The sequence below is a fragment of the Leptodactylus fuscus genome, chromosome 9 (genome assembly GCF_031893055.1).
Source record: "Leptodactylus fuscus isolate aLepFus1 chromosome 9, aLepFus1.hap2, whole genome shotgun sequence".
NCBI lineage: Eukaryota > Metazoa > Chordata > Amphibia > Anura > Leptodactylidae > Leptodactylus > Leptodactylus fuscus.
Window position 1 is genome coordinate 6046537 of NC_134273.1, and position 23711 is coordinate 6070247.

General features: G+C 38.3%; 1 protein-coding gene across 3 annotated transcripts in view; it reads right to left on the reverse strand.

Annotated features, from left to right (window-relative positions):
* The window catches only part of OMA1 (OMA1 zinc metallopeptidase), a 55219-nt gene that overhangs the window by 26710 nt on the left and 4798 nt on the right, over positions 1-23711 (reverse strand). For all 3 annotated transcript variants that reach the window (XM_075287604.1, XM_075287605.1, XM_075287602.1), the window contains exons 4-7: positions 22436-22612; positions 21146-21253; positions 7925-8053; positions 6885-6959 (exon numbers count right to left, since the gene is read on the reverse strand). In XM_075287604.1, the coding sequence (XP_075143705.1) occupies positions 6885-6959; positions 7925-8053; positions 21146-21253; positions 22436-22612 (489 nt within the window). The remainder of the gene's footprint in view (positions 1-6884; positions 6960-7924; positions 8054-21145; positions 21254-22435; positions 22613-23711) is intronic.

The window sequence follows — 23711 nt, forward strand, 5'->3', positions numbered from 1 at the left end:
ACTGCCCCCTATGTACAAGAATATAACTACTATAATACTACCAACTATGTACAAGAATATAACTACTATAATACTACTCCTATGTACTAGAATATAACTACTATAATACTACCAACTATGTACAAGAATATAACTACTATAATACTACCTCCTATGTACAAGAATATAACTACTATAATACTACTCCTATGTACAAGAATATAACCACTATAATACTGCCTCCTATGTACAAGAATATAACTACTATAATACTACTCCTATGTACAAGAATATATCTACTATAATACAACCTCCTATATACAAGAATATAACTACCATAATACTACCTCCTATGTACAAGAATATAACTACCATAATACTACCTCCTATGTACAAGTATATAACTACTATAATACTGCTCCTATGTACAAGTATATAACTACTATAATACTACTCCTATGTACAAGAATATAACTACTATAATACTACTCCTATGTACAAGAATATAACTACTATAATACTGCTCCTATGTACAAGAATATAACGACTATAATACTACTCCTATGTACAAGAATATAACTACTATAATACTACTCCTATGTACAAGAATATAACGACTATAATACTACTCCTATGTACAAGAATATAACTACTATAATACTACCTCCTATGTACAAGAATATAACTACTATAATACTACTCCTATGTACAAGAATATAATTACTATAATACTGCTCCTATGTACAAGAATATAACTAGTATAATACTAACTCCTATGTACAAGAATATAACTACTATAATACTACTCCTATGTACAAGAATATAACGACTATAATACTACTCCTATGTACAAGAATATAACGACTATAATACTACTCCTATGTACAAGAATATAACTACTATAATACTACTCCTATGTACAAGAATATAACTACTATAATACTACTCCTATGTACAAGAATATAATTACTATAATACTGCTCCTATGTACAAGAATATAACTAGTATAATACTACCTCCTATGTACAAGAATATAACTACTATAATACTACTCCTATGTACAAGAATATAACGACTATAATACTACTCCTATGTACAAGAATATAACTACTATAATACTACTCCTATGTACAAGAATATAACTACTATAATACTACCTCCTATGTACAAGAATATAACTACTATAATACTACCTCCTATATACAAGAATATAACTACTATAATACTACCTCCTATGTACAAGAATATAACTACTATAATACTACTCCTATGTACAAGAATATAACTACTATAATACTGCTCCTATGTACAAGAATATAACTAATATAATACTACCTCCTATGTACAAGAATATAACTAGTATAATACTACCTCCTATGTACAAGAATATAACTACTATAATACTACTCCTATGTACAAGAATATAACTACTATAATACTACTCCTATGTACAAGAATATAACTACTATAATACTACCTCCTATATACAAGAATATGACTACTATAATACTACCTCCTATGTACAAGAATATAACTACTATAATACTACTCCTATGTACAAGAATATAACTACTATAATACTACTCCTATGTACAAGAATATAACTACTATAATACTACTCCTATGTACAAGAATATAACTACTATAATACTGCTCCTATGTACAAGAATATAACTACTATAATACTACTCCTATGTACAAGAATATAACTACTATAATACTACTCCTATGTACAAGAATATAACTACTATAATACTACTCCTATGTACAAGAATATAACTACTATAATACTGCTCCTATGTACAAGAATATAACTACTATAATACTACCTCCTATGTACAAGAATATAACTACTATAATACTGCTCCTATGTACAAGAATATAACTACTATAATACTGCTCCTATGTACAAGAATATAACTACTATAATACTACCTCCTATGTACAAGAATATAACTACTATAATACTACCTCCTATGTACAAGAATATAACTACTATAATACTACTCCTATGTACAAGAATATAACTACTATAATACTACTTCCTATGTACAAGAATATAACTACTATAATACTACCTCCTATGTACAAGAATATAACTACTATAATACTACCTCCTATGTACAAGAATATAACTACTATAATACTACCTCCTATGTACAAGAATATAACTACTATAATACTACCTCCTATGTACAAGAATATAACTACTATAATACTGCTCCTATGTACAAGAATATAACTACTATAATACTACTCCTATGTACAAGAATATAACTACTATAATACTACCTCCTATGTACAAGAATATAACTACTATAATACTACCTCCTATGTACAAGAATATAACTACTATAATACTACTCCTATATACAAGAATATAACTACTATAATACTACTCCTATGTACGAGAATATAACTACTATAATACTACTCCTATATACAAGAATATAACTACTATAATACTACTCCTATGTACAAGAATATAACTACTATAATACTACTCCTATGTACAAGAATATAACTACTATAATACTGCTCCTATGTACAAGAATATAACTACTATAATACTACCCCTATGTACAAGAATATAACTACTATAATACTACCTCCTATGTACAAGAATATAACTACTATAATACTACTCCTATGTACAAGAATATAACTACTATAATACTACCTCCTATGCACAAGAATATAACTACTATAATACTACCTCCTATGTACAAGAATATAACTACTATAATACTACCTCCTATGTACAAGAATATAACTACTATAATACTACCTCCTATGTACAAGAATATAACTACTATAATACTACCTCCTATGTACAAGAATATAACTACTATAATACTACCTCCTATGTACAAGAATATAACTACTATAATACTACCTCCTATGTACAAGAATATAACTACTATAATACTACTCCTATGTACGAGAATATAACTACTATAATACTACTCCTATATACAAGAATATAACTACTATAATACTGCTCCTATGTACAAGAATATAACTACTATAATACTACTCCTATGTACAAGAATATAACTACTATAATACTACTCCTATATACAAGAATATAACTAGTGTAGAATACAAAAATGATCCAGTCCGCACTCCAGAGATGACCTTTTTTCTAAAATTTAACTTTTAATTTTCCATACGTAAAAATGGGTAAATCTAGTACAAACAAGAAAACGTGATAGTGAAGACACAAAAGTGTTTTAAAATCCCATCATTCGAGACCTGGCTGACGCGTTTCCGGGTATGCTGTACCCCTTAGTCATAGCCTTCCGTTTTGTTAACCTGCTAGGTTTAAATACACAGCTAATTCCTTTATTACACCTGAACCATGTTAGATGCTAATCCGTCATTACCATCGACTACACCAAACATCTACCTAAAACGTGATATCCGGAATTGATATATACATATAATAGTAGCACTTTTCACATATAACCCCTAACTAGATATATACAGTGAATATTTAATTATAAATCTCTAACCTTTATGCCCATAGGCGCGGAAATAAGTTCAACATCATGTTCCCATACTCCTAATGCGCATGTACTATGCTCTATGCTTCTTTTCTTTATGAATGAAGCGGTCACATGGAACACACGAACCAATAAGGAAGCATCTCTATTCATTGGTTGTCTGGGTCACGTGATCCCGACCAGCCAATGAAAAATATCCTCAACCTATACATACACTAGCGTAGAGACATGAACATAGCTGGATAAAATGGCATCTGATAATCAAGCATGACATACACTATACCTCATTAGCTCATTATTATTATGCCCATCATTTAAACATAGAATAAAGTAAATGCTATAAATCTTACCATAAGCGTATCAGTTCTTAAATTCAATATAGATAAAACAATATTCCATTTCTAAAGCATTCAATGAATGTACATAAGATCTGATCTTAAATTGAGTCCATAAGGACTCCGACTATTGAATTTGAAAATGTAGAAAGCCTCCTTCTCCAATAGACATTTTTTATTGTTACCTCCCCTAACAGATTCCATAACTTTATCCAATGCAAAAAACCGCAAAGAATCTACACTGCCCTTATGCATGGACGCAAAATGCTGTGCTGCTCCCGATATATTTTCAATCCCTATTTTAGTGCTATCTCTCAGATGTTCCGCTATCCGAATTTTTAACTTCCGAGTAGTACATCCGATGTAATCTTTTGTACATATTATACAACGGATACAATAAATTACGTTTTCACTCATGCAATTGAGATGTACCTTAATTTTCACTTTGAAATCCGAAGCATTACTGTCAAATTCCCTTGAAAATACAGCATACTTGCAAACTTTGAATTTTGGGTTCTGACAACCCCAGAAACCCACACTGTGTGAATTGGTCTCTATGTTAATCGGCAAACAACTGGGGGAAAGATCATCACCCAACGTTCTGCCTTTTCTTGCCACACAACGAATGCCTTTTGCTAATATTTCATTAGAAATTGGATCTGTTTGTAAGATTGGTAAATTCTTTTTTATAATTTCAGTTATTTTATTATATTCTAAACTATAAGGGGTAGAGAACACAACCTTTTTTTCTTCCAACTCATCTTTGGTTAACCTCTCATCATTCTTCAATAACTCTATTCTTTCTCTAAGTGCCACCTTAGTCAAGGCTTTGTTAAGTATTATTTCAGAATAACTTCTATCCTTTAATCTATTAGTTGTTTCCATACTGAGTTTAACATAGGTTGACTCATTACTACAAGCTCTTTTACACCTTGTTAATTCACCCACTGGTATACTATTGAGTGTGTGTCGAGGGTGACAACTGTTACCCCTCAAAATTGTGTTTCCCGAAGAGGGCTTTCTAAATAGTGTTGTAACAACAGTTTTTTCATCCACTGCGCCCGTGAGCTGAACATCCAAAAAATTAATTTTAAACAAATCATGAACAAAACGCTAGTGTATGTATAGGTTGAGGATATTTTTCATTGGCTGGTCGGGATCACGTGACCCAGACAACCAATGAATAGAGATGCTTCCTTATTGGTTCGTGTGTTCCATGTGACCGCTTCATTCATAAAGAAAAGAAGCATAGAGCATAGTACATGCGCATTAGGAGTATGGGAACATGATGTTGAACTTATTTCCGCGCCTATGGGCATAAAGGTTAGAGATTTATAATTAAATATTCACTGTATATATCTAGTTAGGGGTTATATGTGAAAAGTGCTACTATTATATGTATATATCAATTCCGGATATCACGTTTTAGGTAGATGTTTGGTGTAGTCGATGGTAATGACGGATTAGCATCTAACATGGTTCAGGTGTAATAAAGGAATTAGCTGTGTATTTAAACCTAGCAGGTTAACAAAACGGAAGGCTATGACTAAGGGGTACAGCATACCCGGAAACGCGTCAGCCAGGTCTCGAATGATGGGATTTTAAAACACTTTTGTGTCTTCACTATCACGTTTTCTTGTTTGTACTAGATTTACCCATTTTTACGTATGGAAAATTAAAAGTTAAATTTTAGAAAAAAGGTCATCTCTGGAGTGCGGACTGGATCATTTTTGTATTCTACACACTGTTGATTATCCCAGGAGTCCGGGATTCTTCTGGCCGTGCACCCGGAAGATCTGACCACCACATGAAAATTCGGTGAGCCACTACTTTACTTTTTTGTTTATTCAAGAATATAACTACTATAATACTACTCCTATGTACAAGAATATAACTACTATAATACTGTTCCTATGTGCAAGAGTATAACTACTATAATACTACTGCTATATACAAGAATATAACTACTATAATACTGCTCCTATGTACAAGAATATAACTACTATAATACTACTCCTATGTACAAGAATATAACTACTATAATACTACTCCTATGTACAAGAATATAACTACTATAATACTGCTCCTATGTACAAGAGTATAACTACTATAATACTACTGCTATATACAAGAATATAACTACTATAATACTGCTCCTATGTACAAGAATATAACTACTATAATACTGCTCCTATGTACAAGAATATAACTACTATAATACTACTGCTATATACAAGAATATAACTACTATAATACTACTCCTATGTACAAGAATATAACTACTATAATACTGCTCCTATGTACAAGAATATAACTACTATAATAATGCTCCTATGTACAAGAATATAACTACTATAATACTACCTCCTATGTACAAGAATATAACTACTATAATACTGACCCCTATGTACAAGAATATAACTACTATAATACTACTCCTATGTACAAGAATATAACTACTATAATACTGCTCCTATGTACAAGAGTATAACTACTATAATACTACTGCTATATACAAGAATATAACTACTATAATACTACTCCTATGTACAAGAATATAACTACTATAATACTGCTCCTATGTACAAGAATATAACTACTATAATACTACTCCTATGTACAAGAATATAACTACTATAATACTGCTCCTATATACAAGAATATAACTACTATAATACTGCTCCTATGTACAAGAGTATAACTACTATAATACTACTGCTATATACAAGAATATAACTACTATAATACTGCTCCTATGTACAAGAATATAACTACTATAATACTACTCCTATGTACAAGAATATAACTACTATAATACTACTCCTATGTACAAGAATATAACTACTATAATACTGCTCCTATGTACAAGAATATAACTACTATAATACTACTCCTATGTACAAGAATATAACTACTATAATACTACTCCTATGTACAAGAATATAACTACTATAATACTATTACTATTATTACACTCTGTAGACTTATGAGGACTCCTCCCCTGTATTCCTCACACCGGTGCAGGCAGTATGGCGGTATACATCCTCCTCTTTGGTTAGGTTACCTTTGCAGCGAGCTGTAGTCCCACTTTATCAGCTTCTGCTTCCAGGGTGCGGCTGTACGGCCTCTCGAACAGATACTAGGATAGAGCAGAGTTCACACTTATTATTAGTTTTTTGGTTTGTACATAATTCAGAGCTCCTACTAACCCAATAGTTTTCACAGCTGAGGTTTGTTACAATTGCATCCAGTGTAGACAATCTTATATATGAGAAACAGAGCAGCAGCACAGAGTCTGAGGGTTTGCTACAATGTTTCAGTGTAAGCTGAAGAACCCATAGACCAGTCCAGGAGGAATAAAGTGATGTAAAACCCAAACCTGTGAGAGCGAGGCCAGGAAGGGAGGTCAGGGCAGGAAAACGGGAGGTCAGAAAAACTGGTTGTCATCGCAGGAGTACAAGGCAGAAAGACTGTAGGTCAAGACAAGGAAACTGGAGGTCAAGGACGGAAAACTGGAGGTCAAGGAAGGAAAACTGGAGGTCAAAGCAAGGAGACTGGAGGTCAAGGCAAGGAGACTGGAGGTCAAGGCAGAAGGTCAGCCTCAATGACAAGTAGTAGAGATCATAAAAATAGGAGGGGTCACACAGGATCGGGGAGGTCACTGCGGTGATTGCATATGACGGTTCCTTAGTTCTACCGACATCATGGGCAGGAGATTTTTTTCATGTCAATAATCTAAAATGTCTTTAATGCTTCATAACTAAGAGGGGTTAATAATAAAATGACCCCAGAAAACCAAAATCTGCCTCTGCTTCCTCCCTGGTGCAGAAGATCCTGCTGTGTCTAAGGCTGGACTAATAGATCACCGATAGATACAGAGCTCCCCCCAGTGGGCATCAGATGTAAATCACTGCCAGCCCATAATGTTATTTCACATAGAGATTACAGGAAACGAGAACTTTTGGCGCCCGCTGGACTTGTTCTTACATACGAGGATAGCGACCAAAAATATAAGATTGGGGGAACTGCAAATTACCCAAACAGCATTGAAGAATAAACGACGTCCTAAAGATCTGTCAGTGATCTAAGATCCTGCGGCCTCACCTCTCGTAGTCTGGAATGAATCCACTGACCGACAACAGCCAGGCTGTCCCTGGGGCAGATAGCCCAAATCATGGCCAAGGAGATGAGCAAGAGGAAGTCCAGGAAGTGGCTGACACTAGCCTTCTCCGCCTGCAAGAATAACACAGGATCTACATCAGTGCAGAATAGTGAGCACAGCTCTGAGGTATAATACAGGCTAAGTAATGTAATGTATGTACACAGTGACTGCAGCAGCAGAATAGTGAGCGCAGCTCTGGAGTATAATACAGGATAAGTAATGTAATGTATGTACACAGTGACTGTACCGGCAGAATAGTGAGCGCAGCTCTGGAGTATAATACAGGATAAGTAATGTAATGTATGTACACAGTGACTGTACCAGCAGAATAGTGAGCGCAGCTCTGGAGTATAATACAGGATAAGTAATGTAATGTATGTACACAGTGACTGTACCAGCAGAATAGTGAGCACAGCTCTGAGGTATAATACAGGCTAAGTAATGTAATGTGTGTACACAGTGACTGCACCAGCAGAATAGTGAGCGCAGCTCTGGAGTATAATACAGGATAAGTAATGTAATGTATGTACACAGTGACTGCACCAGCAGAATAGTGAGCGCAGCTCTGGAGTATAATACAGGATAAGTAATGTAATGTATGTACACAGTGACTGCATCAGCAGAATAGTGAGCGCAGCTCTGGAGTATAATACAGGATAAGTAATGTAATGTATGTACACAGTGACTGTACCAGCAGAATAGTGAGCGCAGCTCTGGGGTATAATACAGGATAAGTAATGTAATGTATGTACACAGTGACTGTACCAGCAGAATAGTGAGCGCAGCTCTGGAGTATAATACAGGATAAGTAATGTAATGTATGTACATAGTGACTGCACCAGCAGAATAGTGAGCGCAGCTCTGGAGTATAATACAGGATAAGTAATGTAATGTATGTACACAGTGACTGCACCAGCAGAATAGTGAGCGCAGCTCTGGAGTATAATACAGGATAAGTAATGTAATGTATGTACACAGTGACTGTACCAGCAGAATAGTGAGCACAGCTCTGGGGTATAATACAGGATTAGTAATGTAATGTATGTACACAGTGACTGTACCAGCAGAATAGTGAGCGCAGCTCTGGAGTATAATACAGGATAAGTAATGTAATGTATGTACACAGTGACTGCATCAGCAGAATAGTGAGCGCAGCTCTGGAGTATAATACAGGATAAGTAATTTAATGTATGTACACAGTGACTGCATCAGCAGAATAGTGAGCGCAGCTCTGGAGTATAATACAGGATAAGTAATGTAATGTATGTACACAGTGACTGCACCAGCAGAATAGTGAGCGCAGCTCTGGAGTATAATACAGGATAAGTAATGTAATGTATGTACACAGTGACTGTACCAGCAGAATAGTGAGCGCAGCTCTGAGGTATAATACAGGATAAGTAATGTAATGTAATGTATGTACACAGTGACTGCACCAGCAGAATAGTGAGCGCAGCTCTGGAGTATAATACAGGATAAGTAATGTAATGTAATGTATGTACACAGTGACTGCACCAGCAGAATAGTGAGCGCAGCTCTGGAGTATAATACAGGATAAGTAATGTAACGTATGTACACAGTGACTGCACCAGCAGAATAGTGAGCGCAGCTCTGGAGTATAATACAGGATAAGTAATGTAATGCATGTACACAGTGACTGTACCAGCAGAATAGTGAGCGCAGCTCTGGAGTATAATACAGGATAAGTAATGTAATGCATGTACACAGTGACTGTACCAGCAGAATAGTGAGCGCAGCTCTGGAGTATAATACAGGATAAGTAATGTAATGCAATGTATGTACACAGTGACTGCACCAGCAGAATAGTGAGCGCAGCTCTGGAGTATAATACAGGATAAGTAATGTAATGTATGTACACAGTGACTGTACCAGCAGAATAGTGAGCGCAGCTCTGGAGTATAATACAGGATAAGTAATGTAATGCATGTACACAGTGACTGTACCAGCAGAATAGTGAGCGCAGCTCTGGAGTATAATACAGGATAAGTAATGTAATGCAATGTATGTACACAGTGACTGCACCAGCAGAATAGTGAGCGCAGCTCTGGAGTATAATACAGGATAAGTAATGTAATGTATGTACACAGTGACTGTACCAGCAGAATAGTGAGCGCAGCTCTGGAGTATAATACAGGATAAGTAATGTAATGTATGTGCACAGTGACTGTACCAGCAGAATAGTGAGCGCAGCTCTGGAGTATAATACAGGATAAGTAATGTAATGTATGTGCACAGTGACTGTACCAGCAGAATAGTGAGCGCAGCTCTGGAGTATAATACAGGATAAGTAATGTAATGTATGTACACAGTGACTGTACCAGCAGAATAGTGTGCGCAGCTCTGGAGTATAATACAGGATAAGTAATGTAATGTAATGTATGTACACAGTGACTGCACCAGCAGAATAGTGAGCGCAGCTCTGGAGTATAATACAGGATAAGTAATGTAATGTATGTACACAGTGACTGTACCAGCAGAATAGTGAGCGCAGCTCTGGAGTATAATACAGGATAAGTAATGTAATGCATGTACACAGTGACTGTACCAGCAGAATAGTGAGCGCAGCTCTGGAGTATAATACAGGATAAGTAATGTAATGCAATGTATGTACACAGTGACTGCACCAGCAGAATAGTGAGCGCAGCTCTGGAGTATAATACAGGATAAGTAATGTAATGTATGTACACAGTGACTGTACCAGCAGAATAGAGAGCGCAGCTCTGGAGTATAATACAGGATAAGTAATGTAATGTATGTACACAGTGACTGTACCAGCAGAATAGTGAGCGCAGCTCTGGAGTATAATACAGGATAAGTAATGTAATGCAATGTATGTACACAGTGACTGCACCAGCAGAATAGTGAGCACAGCTCTGGAGTATAATACAGGATAAGTAATGTAATGTAATGTATGTACACAGTGACTGTACCAGCAGAACAGTGAGCGCAGCTCTGGAGTATAATACAGGATAAGTAATGTAATGTATGTGCACAGTGACTGTACCAGCAGAATAGTGAGCGCAGCTCTGGAGTATAATACAGGATAAGTAATGTAATGTATGTACACAGTGACTGTACCAGCAGAATAGTGTGCGCAGCTCTGGAGTATAATACAGGATAAGTAATGTAATGTAATGTATGTACACAGTGACTGCACCAGCAGAATAGTGAGCGCAGCTCTGGAGTATAATACAGGATAAGTAATGTAATGTATGTACACAGTGACTGCACCAGCAGGATAGTGAGCGCAGCTCTGGAGTATAATACAGGATAAGTAATGTAATGTATGTACACAGTGACTGCACCAGCAGAATAGTGAGCGCAGCTCTGGAGTATAATACAGGATAAGTAATGTAATGTATGTACACAGTGACTGCACCAGCAGAATAGTGAGCGCAGCTCTGGAGTATAATACAGGATAAGTAATGTAATGTATGTACACAGTGACTGCATCAGCAGAATAGTGAGCGCAGCTCTGGAGTATAATACAGGATAAGTAATGTAATGTATGTACACAGTGACTGTACCAGCAGAATAGTGAGCGCAGCTCTGGGGTATAATACAGGATAAGTAATGTAATGTATGTACACAGTGACTGTACCAGCAGAATAGTGAGCGCAGCTCTGGAGTATAATACAGGATAAGTAATGTAATGTATGTACATAGTGACTGCACCAGCAGAATAGTGAGCGCAGCTCTGGAGTATAATACAGGATAAGTAATGTAATGTATGTACACAGTGACTGCACCAGCAGAATAGTGAGCGCAGCTCTGGAGTATAATACAGGATAAGTAATGTAATGTATGTACACAGTGACTGTACCAGCAGAATAGTGAGCGCAGCTCTGGGGTATAATACAGGATTAGTAATGTAATGTATGTACACAGTGACTGTACCAGCAGAATAGTGAGCGCAGCTCTGGAGTATAATACAGGATAAGTAATGTAATGTATGTACACAGTGACTGCATCAGCAGAATAGTGAGCGCAGCTCTGGAGTATAATACAGGATAAGTAATGTAATGTATGTACACAGTGACTGCATCAGCAGAATAGTGAGCGCAGCTCTGGAGTATAATACAGGATAAGTAATGTAATGTATGTACACAGTGACTGCACCAGCAGAATAGTGAGCGCAGCTCTGGAGTATAATACAGGATAAGTAATGTAATGTATGTACACAGTGACTGTACCAGCAGAATAGTGAGCGCAGCTCTGAGGTATAATACAGGATAAGTAATGTAATGTAATGTATGTACACAGTGACTGCACCAGCAGAATAGTGAGCGCAGCTCTGGAGTATAATACAGGATAAGTAATGTAATGTAATGTATGTACACAGTGACTGCACCAGCAGAATAGTGAGCGCAGCTCTGGAGTATAATACAGGATAAGTAATGTAACGTATGTACACAGTGACTGCACCAGCAGAATAGTGAGCGCAGCTCTGGAGTATAATACAGGATAAGTAATGTAATGCATGTACACAGTGACTGTACCAGCAGAATAGTGAGCGCAGCTCTGGAGTATAATACAGGATAAGTAATGTAATGCATGTACACAGTGACTGTACCAGCAGAATAGTGAGCGCAGCTCTGGAGTATAATACAGGATAAGTAATGTAATGCAATGTATGTACACAGTGACTGCACCAGCAGAATAGTGAGCGCAGCTCTGGAGTATAATACAGGATAAGTAATGTAATGTATGTACACAGTGACTGTACCAGCAGAATAGTGAGCGCAGCTCTGGAGTATAATACAGGATAAGTAATGTAATGCATGTACACAGTGACTGTACCAGCAGAATAGTGAGCGCAGCTCTGGAGTATAATACAGGATAAGTAATGTAATGCAATGTATGTACACAGTGACTGCACCAGCAGAATAGTGAGCGCAGCTCTGGAGTATAATACAGGATAAGTAATGTAATGTATGTACACAGTGACTGTACCAGCAGAATAGTGAGCGCAGCTCTGGAGTATAATACAGGATAAGTAATGTAATGTATGTGCACAGTGACTGTACCAGCAGAATAGTGAGCGCAGCTCTGGAGTATAATACAGGATAAGTAATGTAATGTATGTGCACAGTGACTGTACCAGCAGAATAGTGAGCGCAGCTCTGGAGTATAATACAGGATAAGTAATGTAATGTATGTACACAGTGACTGTACCAGCAGAATAGTGTGCGCAGCTCTGGAGTATAATACAGGATAAGTAATGTAATGTAATGTATGTACACAGTGACTGCACCAGCAGAATAGTGAGCGCAGCTCTGGAGTATAATACAGGATAAGTAATGTAATGTATGTACACAGTGACTGTACCAGCAGAATAGTGAGCGCAGCTCTGGAGTATAATACAGGATAAGTAATGTAATGCATGTACACAGTGACTGTACCAGCAGAATAGTGAGCGCAGCTCTGGAGTATAATACAGGATAAGTAATGTAATGCAATGTATGTACACAGTGACTGCACCAGCAGAATAGTGAGCGCAGCTCTGGAGTATAATACAGGATAAGTAATGTAATGTATGTACACAGTGACTGTACCAGCAGAATAGAGAGCGCAGCTCTGGAGTATAATACAGGATAAGTAATGTAATGTATGTACACAGTGACTGTACCAGCAGAATAGTGAGCGCAGCTCTGGAGTATAATACAGGATAAGTAATGTAATGCAATGTATGTACACAGTGACTGCACCAGCAGAATAGTGAGCACAGCTCTGGAGTATAATACAGGATAAGTAATGTAATGTAATGTATGTACACAGTGACTGTACCAGCAGAACAGTGAGCGCAGCTCTGGAGTATAATACAGGATAAGTAATGTAATGTATGTGCACAGTGACTGTACCAGCAGAATAGTGAGCGCAGCTCTGGAGTATAATACAGGATAAGTAATGTAATGTATGTACACAGTGACTGTACCAGCAGAATAGTGTGCGCAGCTCTGGAGTATAATACAGGATAAGTAATGTAATGTAATGTATGTACACAGTGACTGCACCAGCAGAATAGTGAGCGCAGCTCTGGAGTATAATACAGGATAAGTAATGTAATGTATGTACACAGTGACTGCACCAGCAGGATAGTGAGCGCAGCTCTGGAGTATAATACAGGATAAGTAATGTAATGTATGTACACAGTGACTGCACCAGCAGAATAGTGAGCGCAGCTCTGGAGTATAATACAGGATAAGTAATGTAATGTATGTACACAGTGACTGCACCAGCAGAATAGTGAGCGCAGCTCTGGAGTATAATACAGGATAAGTAATGTAATGTATGTACACAGTGACTGCATCAGCAGAATAGTGAGCGCAGCTCTGGAGTATAATACAGGATAAGTAATGTAATGTATGTACACAGTGACTGTACCAGCAGAATAGTGAGCGCAGCTCTGGGGTATAATACAGGATAAGTAATGTAATGTATGTACACAGTGACTGTACCAGCAGAATAGTGAGCGCAGCTCTGGAGTATAATACAGGATAAGTAATGTAATGTATGTACATAGTGACTGCACCAGCAGAATAGTGAGCGCAGCTCTGGAGTATAATACAGGATAAGTAATGTAATGTATGTACACAGTGACTGCACCAGCAGAATAGTGAGCGCAGCTCTGGAGTATAATACAGGATAAGTAATGTAATGTATGTACACAGTGACTGTACCAGCAGAATAGTGAGCGCAGCTCTGGGGTATAATACAGGATTAGTAATGTAATGTATGTACACAGTGACTGTACCAGCAGAATAGTGAGCGCAGCTCTGGAGTATAATACAGGATAAGTAATGTAATGTATGTACACAGTGACTGCATCAGCAGAATAGTGAGCGCAGCTCTGGAGTATAATACAGGATAAGTAATGTAATGTATGTACACAGTGACTGCATCAGCAGAATAGTGAGCGCAGCTCTGGAGTATAATACAGGATAAGTAATGTAATGTATGTACACAGTGACTGCACCAGCAGAATAGTGAGCGCAGCTCTGGAGTATAATACAGGATAAGTAATGTAATGTATGTACACAGTGACTGTACCAGCAGAATAGTGAGCGCAGCTCTGAGGTATAATACAGGATAAGTAATGTAATGTAATGTATGTACACAGTGACTGCACCAGCAGAATAGTGAGCGCAGCTCTGGAGTATAATACAGGATAAGTAATGTAATGTAATGTATGTACACAGTGACTGCACCAGCAGAATAGTGAGCGCAGCTCTGGAGTATAATACAGGATAAGTAATGTAATGTATGTACACAGTGACTGCACCAGCAGAATAGTGAGCGCAGCTCTGGAGTATAATACAGGATAAGTAATGTAATGTATGTACACAGTGACTGTACCAGCAGAATAGTGAGCGCAGCTCTGGAGTATAATACAGGATAAGTAATGTAATGCATGTACACAGTGACTGTACCAGCAGAATAGTGAGCGCAGCTCTGGAGTATAATACAGGATAAGTAATGTAATGCAATGTATGTACACAGTGACTGCACCAGCAGAATAGTGAGCGCAGCTCTGGAGTATAATATAGGATAAGTAATGTAATGTATGTACACAGTGACTGTACCAGCAGAATAGTGAGCGCAGCTCTGGAGTATAATACAGGATAAGTAATGTAATGCATGTACACAGTGACTGTACCAGCAGAATAGTGAGCGCAGCTCTGGAGTATAATACAGGATAAGTAATGTAATGCAATGTATGTACACAGTGACTGCACCAGCAGAATAGTGAGCGCAGCTCTGGAGTATAATACAGGATAAGTAATGTAATGTATGTACACAGTGACTGTACCAGCAGAATAGTGAGCGCAGCTCTGGAGTATAATACAGGATAAGTAATGTAATGTATGTGCACAGTGACTGTACCAGCAGAATAGTGAGCGCAGCTCTGGAGTATAATACAGGATAAGTAATGTAATGTATGTACACAGTGACTGTACCAGCAGAATAGTGTGCGCAGCTCTGGAGTATAATACAGGATAAGTAATGTAATGTAATGTATGTACACAGTGACTGCACCAGCAGAATAGTGAGCGCAGCTCTGGAGTATAATACAGGATAAGTAATGTAATGTATGTACACAGTGACTGTACCAGCAGAATAGTGAGCGCAGCTCTGGAGTATAATACAGGATAAGTAATGTAATGCATGTACACAGTGACTGTACCAGCAGAATAGTGAGCGCAGCTCTGGAGTATAATACAGGATAAGTAATGTAATGCAATGTATGTACACAGTGACTGCACCAGCAGAATAGTGAGCGCAGCTCTGGAGTATAATACAGGATAAGTAATGTAATGTATGTACACAGTGACTGTACCAGCAGAATAGAGAGCGCAGCTCTGGAGTATAATACAGGATAAGTAATGTAATGTATGTACACAGTGACTGTACCAGCAGAATAGTGAGCGCAGCTCTGGAGTATAATACAGGATAAGTAATGTAATGCAATGTATGTACACAGTGACTGCACCAGCAGAATAGTGAGCACAGCTCTGGAGTATAATACAGGATAAGTAATGTAATGTAATGTATGTACACAGTGACTGTACCAGCAGAATAGTGAGCGCAGCTCTGGAGTATAATACAGGATAAGTAATGTAATGTATGTGCACAGTGACTGTACCAGCAGAATAGTGAGCGCAGCTCTGGAGTATAATACAGGATAAGTAATGTAATGTATGTACACAGTGACTGTACCAGCAGAATAGTGTGCGCAGCTCTGGAGTATAATACAGGATAAGTAATGTAATGTAATGTATGTACACAGTGACTGCACCAGCAGAATAGTGAGCGCAGCTCTGGAGTATAATACAGGATAAGTAATGTAATGTATGTACACAGTGACTGTACCAGCAGAATAGTGAGCGCAGCTTTGGAGTATAATACAGGATAAGTAATGTAATGTATGTACACAGTGACTGCACCAGCAGAATAGTGAGCGCAGCTTTGGAGTATAATACAGGATAAGTAATGTAATGTATGTACACAGTGACTGCACCAGCAGAATAGTGAGCGCAGCTCTGGAGTATAATACAGGATAAGTAATGTAATGTAATGTATGTACACAGTGACTGCACCAGCAGAATAGTGAGCGCAGCTCTGGAGTATAATACAGGATAAGTAATGTAATGTATGTACACAGTGACTGCACCAGCAGAATAGTGAGCGCAGCTCTGGAGTATAATACAGGATAAGTAATGTAATGTAATGTATGTACACAGTGACTGCACCAGCAGAATAGTGAGCGCAGCTCTGGAGTATAATACAGGATAAGTAATGTAATGTATGTACACAGTGACTGCACCAGCAGAATAGTGAGCGCAGCTCTGGAGTATAATACAGGATAAGTAATGTAATGTATGTACACAGTGACTGTACCAGCAGAATAGTGAGCGCAGCTCTGGAGTATAATACAGGATAAGTAATGTAATGCATGTACACAGTGACTGTACCAGCAGAATAGTGAGCGCAGCTCTGGAGTATAATACAGGATAAGTAATGTAATGCAATGTATGTACACAGTGACTGCACCAGCAGAATAGTGAGCGCAGCTCTGGAGTATAATATAGGATAAGTAATGTAATGTATGTACACAGTGACTGTACCAGCAGAATAGTGAGCGCAGCTCTGGAGTATAATACAGGATAAGTAATGTAATGCATGTACACAGTGACTGTACCAGCAGAATAGTGAGCGCAGCTCTGGAGTATAATACAGGATAAGTAATGTAATGCAATGTATGTACACAGTGACTGCACCAGCAGAATAGTGAGCGCAGCTCTGGAGTATAATACAGGATAAGTAATGTAATGTATGTACACAGTGACTGTACCAGCAGAATAGTGAGCGCAGCTCTGGAGTATAATACAGGATAAGTAATGTAATGTATGTGCACAGTGACTGTACCAGCAGAATAGTGAGCGCAGCTCTGGAGTATAATACAGGATAAGTAATGTAATGTATGTACACAGTGACTGTACCAGCAGAATAGTGTGCGCAGCTCTGGAGTATAATACAGGATAAGTAATGTAATGTAATGTATGTACACAGTGACTGCACCAGCAGAATAGTGAGCGCAGCTCTGGAGTATAATACAGGATAAGTAATGTAATGTATGTACACAGTGACTGTACCAGCAGAATAGTGAGCGCAGCTCTGGAGTATAATACAGGATAAGTAATGTAATGCATGTACACAGTGACTGTACCAGCAGAATAGTGAGCGCAGCTGTGGAGTATAATACAGGATAAGTAATGTAATGCAATGTATGTACACAGTGACTGCACCAGCAGAATAGTGAGCGCAGCTCTGGAGTATAATACAGGATAATTAATGTAATGTAATGTATGTACACAGTGACTGCACCAGCAGAATAGTGAGCGCAGCTCTGGAGTATAATACAGGATAAGTAATGTAATGTATGTACACAGTGACTGCACCAGCAGAATAGTGAGCGCAGCTCTGGAGTATAATACAGGATAAGTAATGTAATGTCTGTACACAGTGACTGCACCAGCAGAATAGTGAGTGCAGCTCTGGAGTATAATACAGGATAAGTAATGTAATGTATGTACACAGTGACTGCACCAGCAGAATAGTGAGTGCAGCTCTGGAGTATAATACAGGATAAGTAATGTAATGTATGTACACAGTGACTGCACCAGCAGAATAGTGAGCGCAGCTCTGGAGTATAATACAGGATAAGTAATGTAATGTATGTACACAGTGACTGCACCAGCAGAATAGTGAGTGCAGCTCTGGAGTATAATACAGGATAAGTAATGTAATGTATGTACACAGTGACTGCACCAGCAGAATAGTGAGTGCAGCTCTGGAGTATAATACAGGATAAGTAATGTAATGTATGTACACAGTGACTGTACCAGCAGAATAGTGAGCGCAGCTCTGGAGTATAATACAGGATAAGTAATGTAATGTATGTACACAGTGACTGCACCAGCAGAATAGTGAGTGCAGCTCTGGAGTATAATACAGGATAAGTAATGTAATGTATGTACACAGTGACTGCACCAGCAGAATAGTGAGTGCAGCTCTGGAGTATAATACAGGATAAGTAATGTAATGTATGTACACAGTGACTGTACCAGCAGAATAGTGAGCGCAGCTCTGGAGTATAATACAGGATAAGTAATGTAATGTATGTACACAGTGACTGCACCAGCAGAATAGTGAGTGCAGCTCTGGAGTATAATACAGGATAAGTAATGTATATACACAGTGACTGCACTAGAGGCGCTCTATTGTGATGCAGTGGTACGGGTTTGCTCTCATCTTGTATAATAGTACAAATTAGGTGCACAGGAATTCAGTGTTATCTCTTACAGCAATAAAATGCATGACATTGGCAGCAGAGCTGATCATCTGTCCCTGGCTCTGAGCTTCTGTACACCAGTATTCTGTCACTGACCCCCTATAGGCAGACAATACACTAGAAATTCACAGACCCTGCTCAGCTTTCTATTTCCAAAGCAGGAATTCACAAGTATTGATCCGAAGCAGCTTTATAATTCACCACTTGCCTAAACCTGACACGAGAGAATATTTCATTACTATAAAATGATCCAATTACAGTTTTATAGCCACCGCCAATACAAGGATTGTAGGTCTGGAAAACTACTGCCAAACCCATTCTCTACTACATGCAGCTCCATACAGAACAGAGAGCGGGTTATAAGAGCGAAGAGAAATTACCATCTATGAAGAAGAATCTGGAATTCTACATCAAATACATTAACAGCTAGATTCTTGTACATAGGAGGTAGTATTATAGTAGTTATATTCTTGTACATAGGAGCAGTATTATAGTAGTTATATTCTTGTACATAGGAGGTAGTATTATAGTAGTTATATTCTTGTACATAGGAGTAGTATTATAGTAGTTATATTCTTGTACATAGGAGTAGTATTATAGTAGTTATATTCTTGTACATAGGAGCAGTATTATAGTAGTTATATTCTTGTACATAGGAGGTAGTATTATAGTAGTTATATTCTTGTACATAGGAGTAGTATTATAGTAGTTATATTCTTGTACATAGGAGTAGTATTATAGTAGTTATATTCTTGTACATAGGAGTAGTATTATAGTAGTTATATTCTTGTACATAGGAGTAGTATTATAGTAGTTATATTCTTGTACATAGGAGTAGTATTATAGTAGTTATATTCTTGTACATAGGAGTAGTATTATAGTAGTTATATTCTTGTACATAGGAGCAGTATTATAGTAGTTATATTCTTGTACATAGGAGCAGTATTATAGTAGTTATATTCTTGTACATAGGAGTAGTATTATGCTAGTTATATTCTTGTACATAGGAGGTAGTATTATAGTAGTTATATTCTTGTACATAGGAGCAGTATTATAGTAGTTATATTCTTGTACATAGGAGTAGTATTATGCTAGTTATATTCTTGTACATAGGAGGTAGTATTATAGTAGTTATATTCTTGTACATAGGAGCAGTATTATAGTAGTTATATTCTTGTACATAGGAGGTAGTATTATAGTAGTTATATTCTTGTACATATGAGTAGTATTATAGTAGTTATATCCTTGTACATAGGAGTAGTATTATAGTAGTTATATTCTTGTACATAGGAGTAGTATTATAGTAGTTATATTCTTGTACATAGGAGTAGTATTATAGTAGTTATATTCTTGTACATAGGAGTAGTATTATAGTAGTTATATTCTTGTACATAGGAGTAGTATTATAGTAGTTATATTCTTGTACATAGGAGTAGTATTATAGTAGTTATATTCTTGTACATAGGAGTAGTATTATAGTAGTTATATTCTTGTACATAGGAGTAGTATTATAGTAGTTATATTCTTGTACATAGGAGTAGTATTATAGTAGTTATATTCTTGTACATAGGAGTAGTATTATAGTAGTTATATTCTTGTACATAGGAGTAGTATTATAGTAGTTATATTCTTGTACATAGGAGCAGTATTATAGTAGTTATATTCTTGTACATAGGAGCAGTATTATAGTAGTTATATTCTATTTCCAGTAGAATGTGTAATTGTTCCTTAGCTGTGACTGGAGGTGAATATTTGGCAGTTACAAAGTGAAATTTCTCTATGCACTTACGGTATGTTCTAGAATGGCGTGCGCCAGCTCGTGCCCCAATATAAAGGTGAGCTGGTTGATATCGGCCACGGCATTCAGCATTCCTGTGAACACAAACACTTGACCATTCTGGAAAACAGAAGACATCACAGCCTGGATTAATACAGTGACATATATTGGGCGGCAGTAACAGGTCGGGGCGGCATTTTTATGCGTTAACCCTCGGTGTACCCGTGTGGGTAGCGAGAGGCAGTATTATCTCTTACATACTTCATGCACAAGTCTCCATTGTTACATTTTGGGGGCCATTTGATAGGTGTAAAGTTTAAGAGTCCTATCTAATTGACTGATGCCCTTTAAGACTCGCCCTGTACAAAGATTGTGTGTCTGAGGACTTGGAGCGGCTCAGACGTAACCTGGATGTGCAGAAAACTAATTACACCCTCTCACCCCGCCGCTGCTCCGGGAATTAAGATTCTCTCAGCGATTCCCTCCGTGCTTCAGTGCTCGCGTTCTGTGATCTTCATTGGAGCCGCTAACCTCATCTATCCTCATATCTGGCTGTGCAAGAAATTTTAGAAGAAAAAAAAAATATCCTGATTTTATAGAATATGGCCTCCCTCTAAGACAGGGGGCAGTACATTTTGGAGCAGGCAGATTATGTTGTTACATAGTATTTCAGGGAGACCGTGTTGGTTTAGGTTACATTCACATCTGTGTCAGGCTGTCTATTGTTCTGGTCCATTGGAAAACCGCCATGATAGCGGATACCTAAGGACTCTAACGTGCCCCATTGTCTATATTGGGGTCCATCGGGATGTAAAAGCAGTGTGTGCAGAACTTTTCCATCCACCGATTTCAGGTGGACAATGAAATGGAATCTCTGTAGAGGCCGATGTGAATGTAGCCTTAAAGGGATTGTCCATGGGAGCCCAGGGTAGGTGTCAGAAAAAAACAAACCAAACACTATCACTGGTGCTCCATTGTGTTGCCCTGATTTGGAAGCGGATAGGCCGATGTGACTGCTGAGGCCAATCGGTGGAGAGGGATCAGTGATGTCACTCATACAGGTCACCGCCGAGGCCTCCGATTGGTTGCAGGGGTCATGTGAGCTTTCTGTTGTGTCAAGTCCCAGCACGGGAGGAAAAAGGGGACCAGGACTGGACGTTGGAGCGCTTGGGATAGGTATTATTTATAGGATTTACACGCACTCCAGCTCCAAATCCTGGACAACCCCTTTAATGTGCATGTATACATTTGCAGATGAGGGTTTGCTGGGAGTTGTAGTTGCAGTCGTACAGTAAGTCTCACCGGCAGCACATAAGCATTGATGACCTCCGGCTTGTCCACGATGTGCACGGTACACTGGAGCCTGGACACCTCGGGCAGGTCCTGGTTACAGGCGATAAGGTGCTGGACAATCCTCTGCACCAGCCGATAACGCTCGTCCTCTGCGGGGAGCAGGACATCCTTAAACTCCTCCATCAGCTGCAAGAATCAAGAAGAAAATAGGTAAAATCCAGAGGCCGACAGCTCAGCACTTTTACAACGTTAATCTCCCTTGTATTGGAAACGTCCTATCTATTCTGGAGCGGGGGAGGGGCAGACGTCGGAGCCCATGAACCGGCGGAGACCCCTGAAAGACCCCTCTGTAAGAGGCTGCCAAAGTCAGGTTATCTTTGAGAAGGAATGAATATGGAGGACGGACAGATTTGCTGCGCTTGGAAAAATCCGCTGTATTCTGTTATGGGGACAGAGAATGGGAATAAAAAGGAAATAATTGGTTTTATTGTTGGGCGCGGGGAGATAATCTGCAGCGCTCGCCGTAGTCTGCGGGACCGTGAATGGAACCAGACTTCAATGACACAATGTGGCGGCCTAGTCTGCGACCTGTCATCCACAACTGCGCCTATAAAATGCCCAATTTGTCTCTAATATAAGAAAAGACAACTTTCCTGGGATCCTGAATGGTTAACCTGCCTTGCTATGTGGTGATATAAGAAAGTGGGTCACTGCGCTCAAATCTGCTGGTTAGGAGTCTGTGAAAGCTGGGAGACAAACCCTCATCTATAATACTGTCACCCAGCTTTCCCAGATGGTGATAACCATGGACGGTGGCTCTTACCATTACCATATGGTTTGTCACTGTGACCTCCTGATTGTGCTGGTCAGGACTTCAGGAAAGCTGTGTCATTAGGGTTGCCTGTAACATACATTATCTACATTGTATAAATTCTGCATTCATTTTTATTAGTTGTATCTATTTCTGGGAAAGTTGGGTGACAACAAACGTCTACTAGGATCTCAGAGTTTATCACTCGGCTTCCTCAGACGACTGAATGGCAAATCTTCCCAGTTATTTACAGATATATCCATCATTGCTGTATCACTTCATGTCTTTCAGGGCTCTAAGAAAGCTGGGTACTGAGGAGATGCCATGTGTAGACACCGCCATCCATTATAATGCATGTAATGATGACTCTCTGGCGGTGCGGAGCTGAAGCCGTATCAGTCATGGCGGCGTTCGCAGGAATCTCGAGTGTCTTTATTACCGCATTAGTGTCCTGCTGTTTTTACTAGTTTGGCC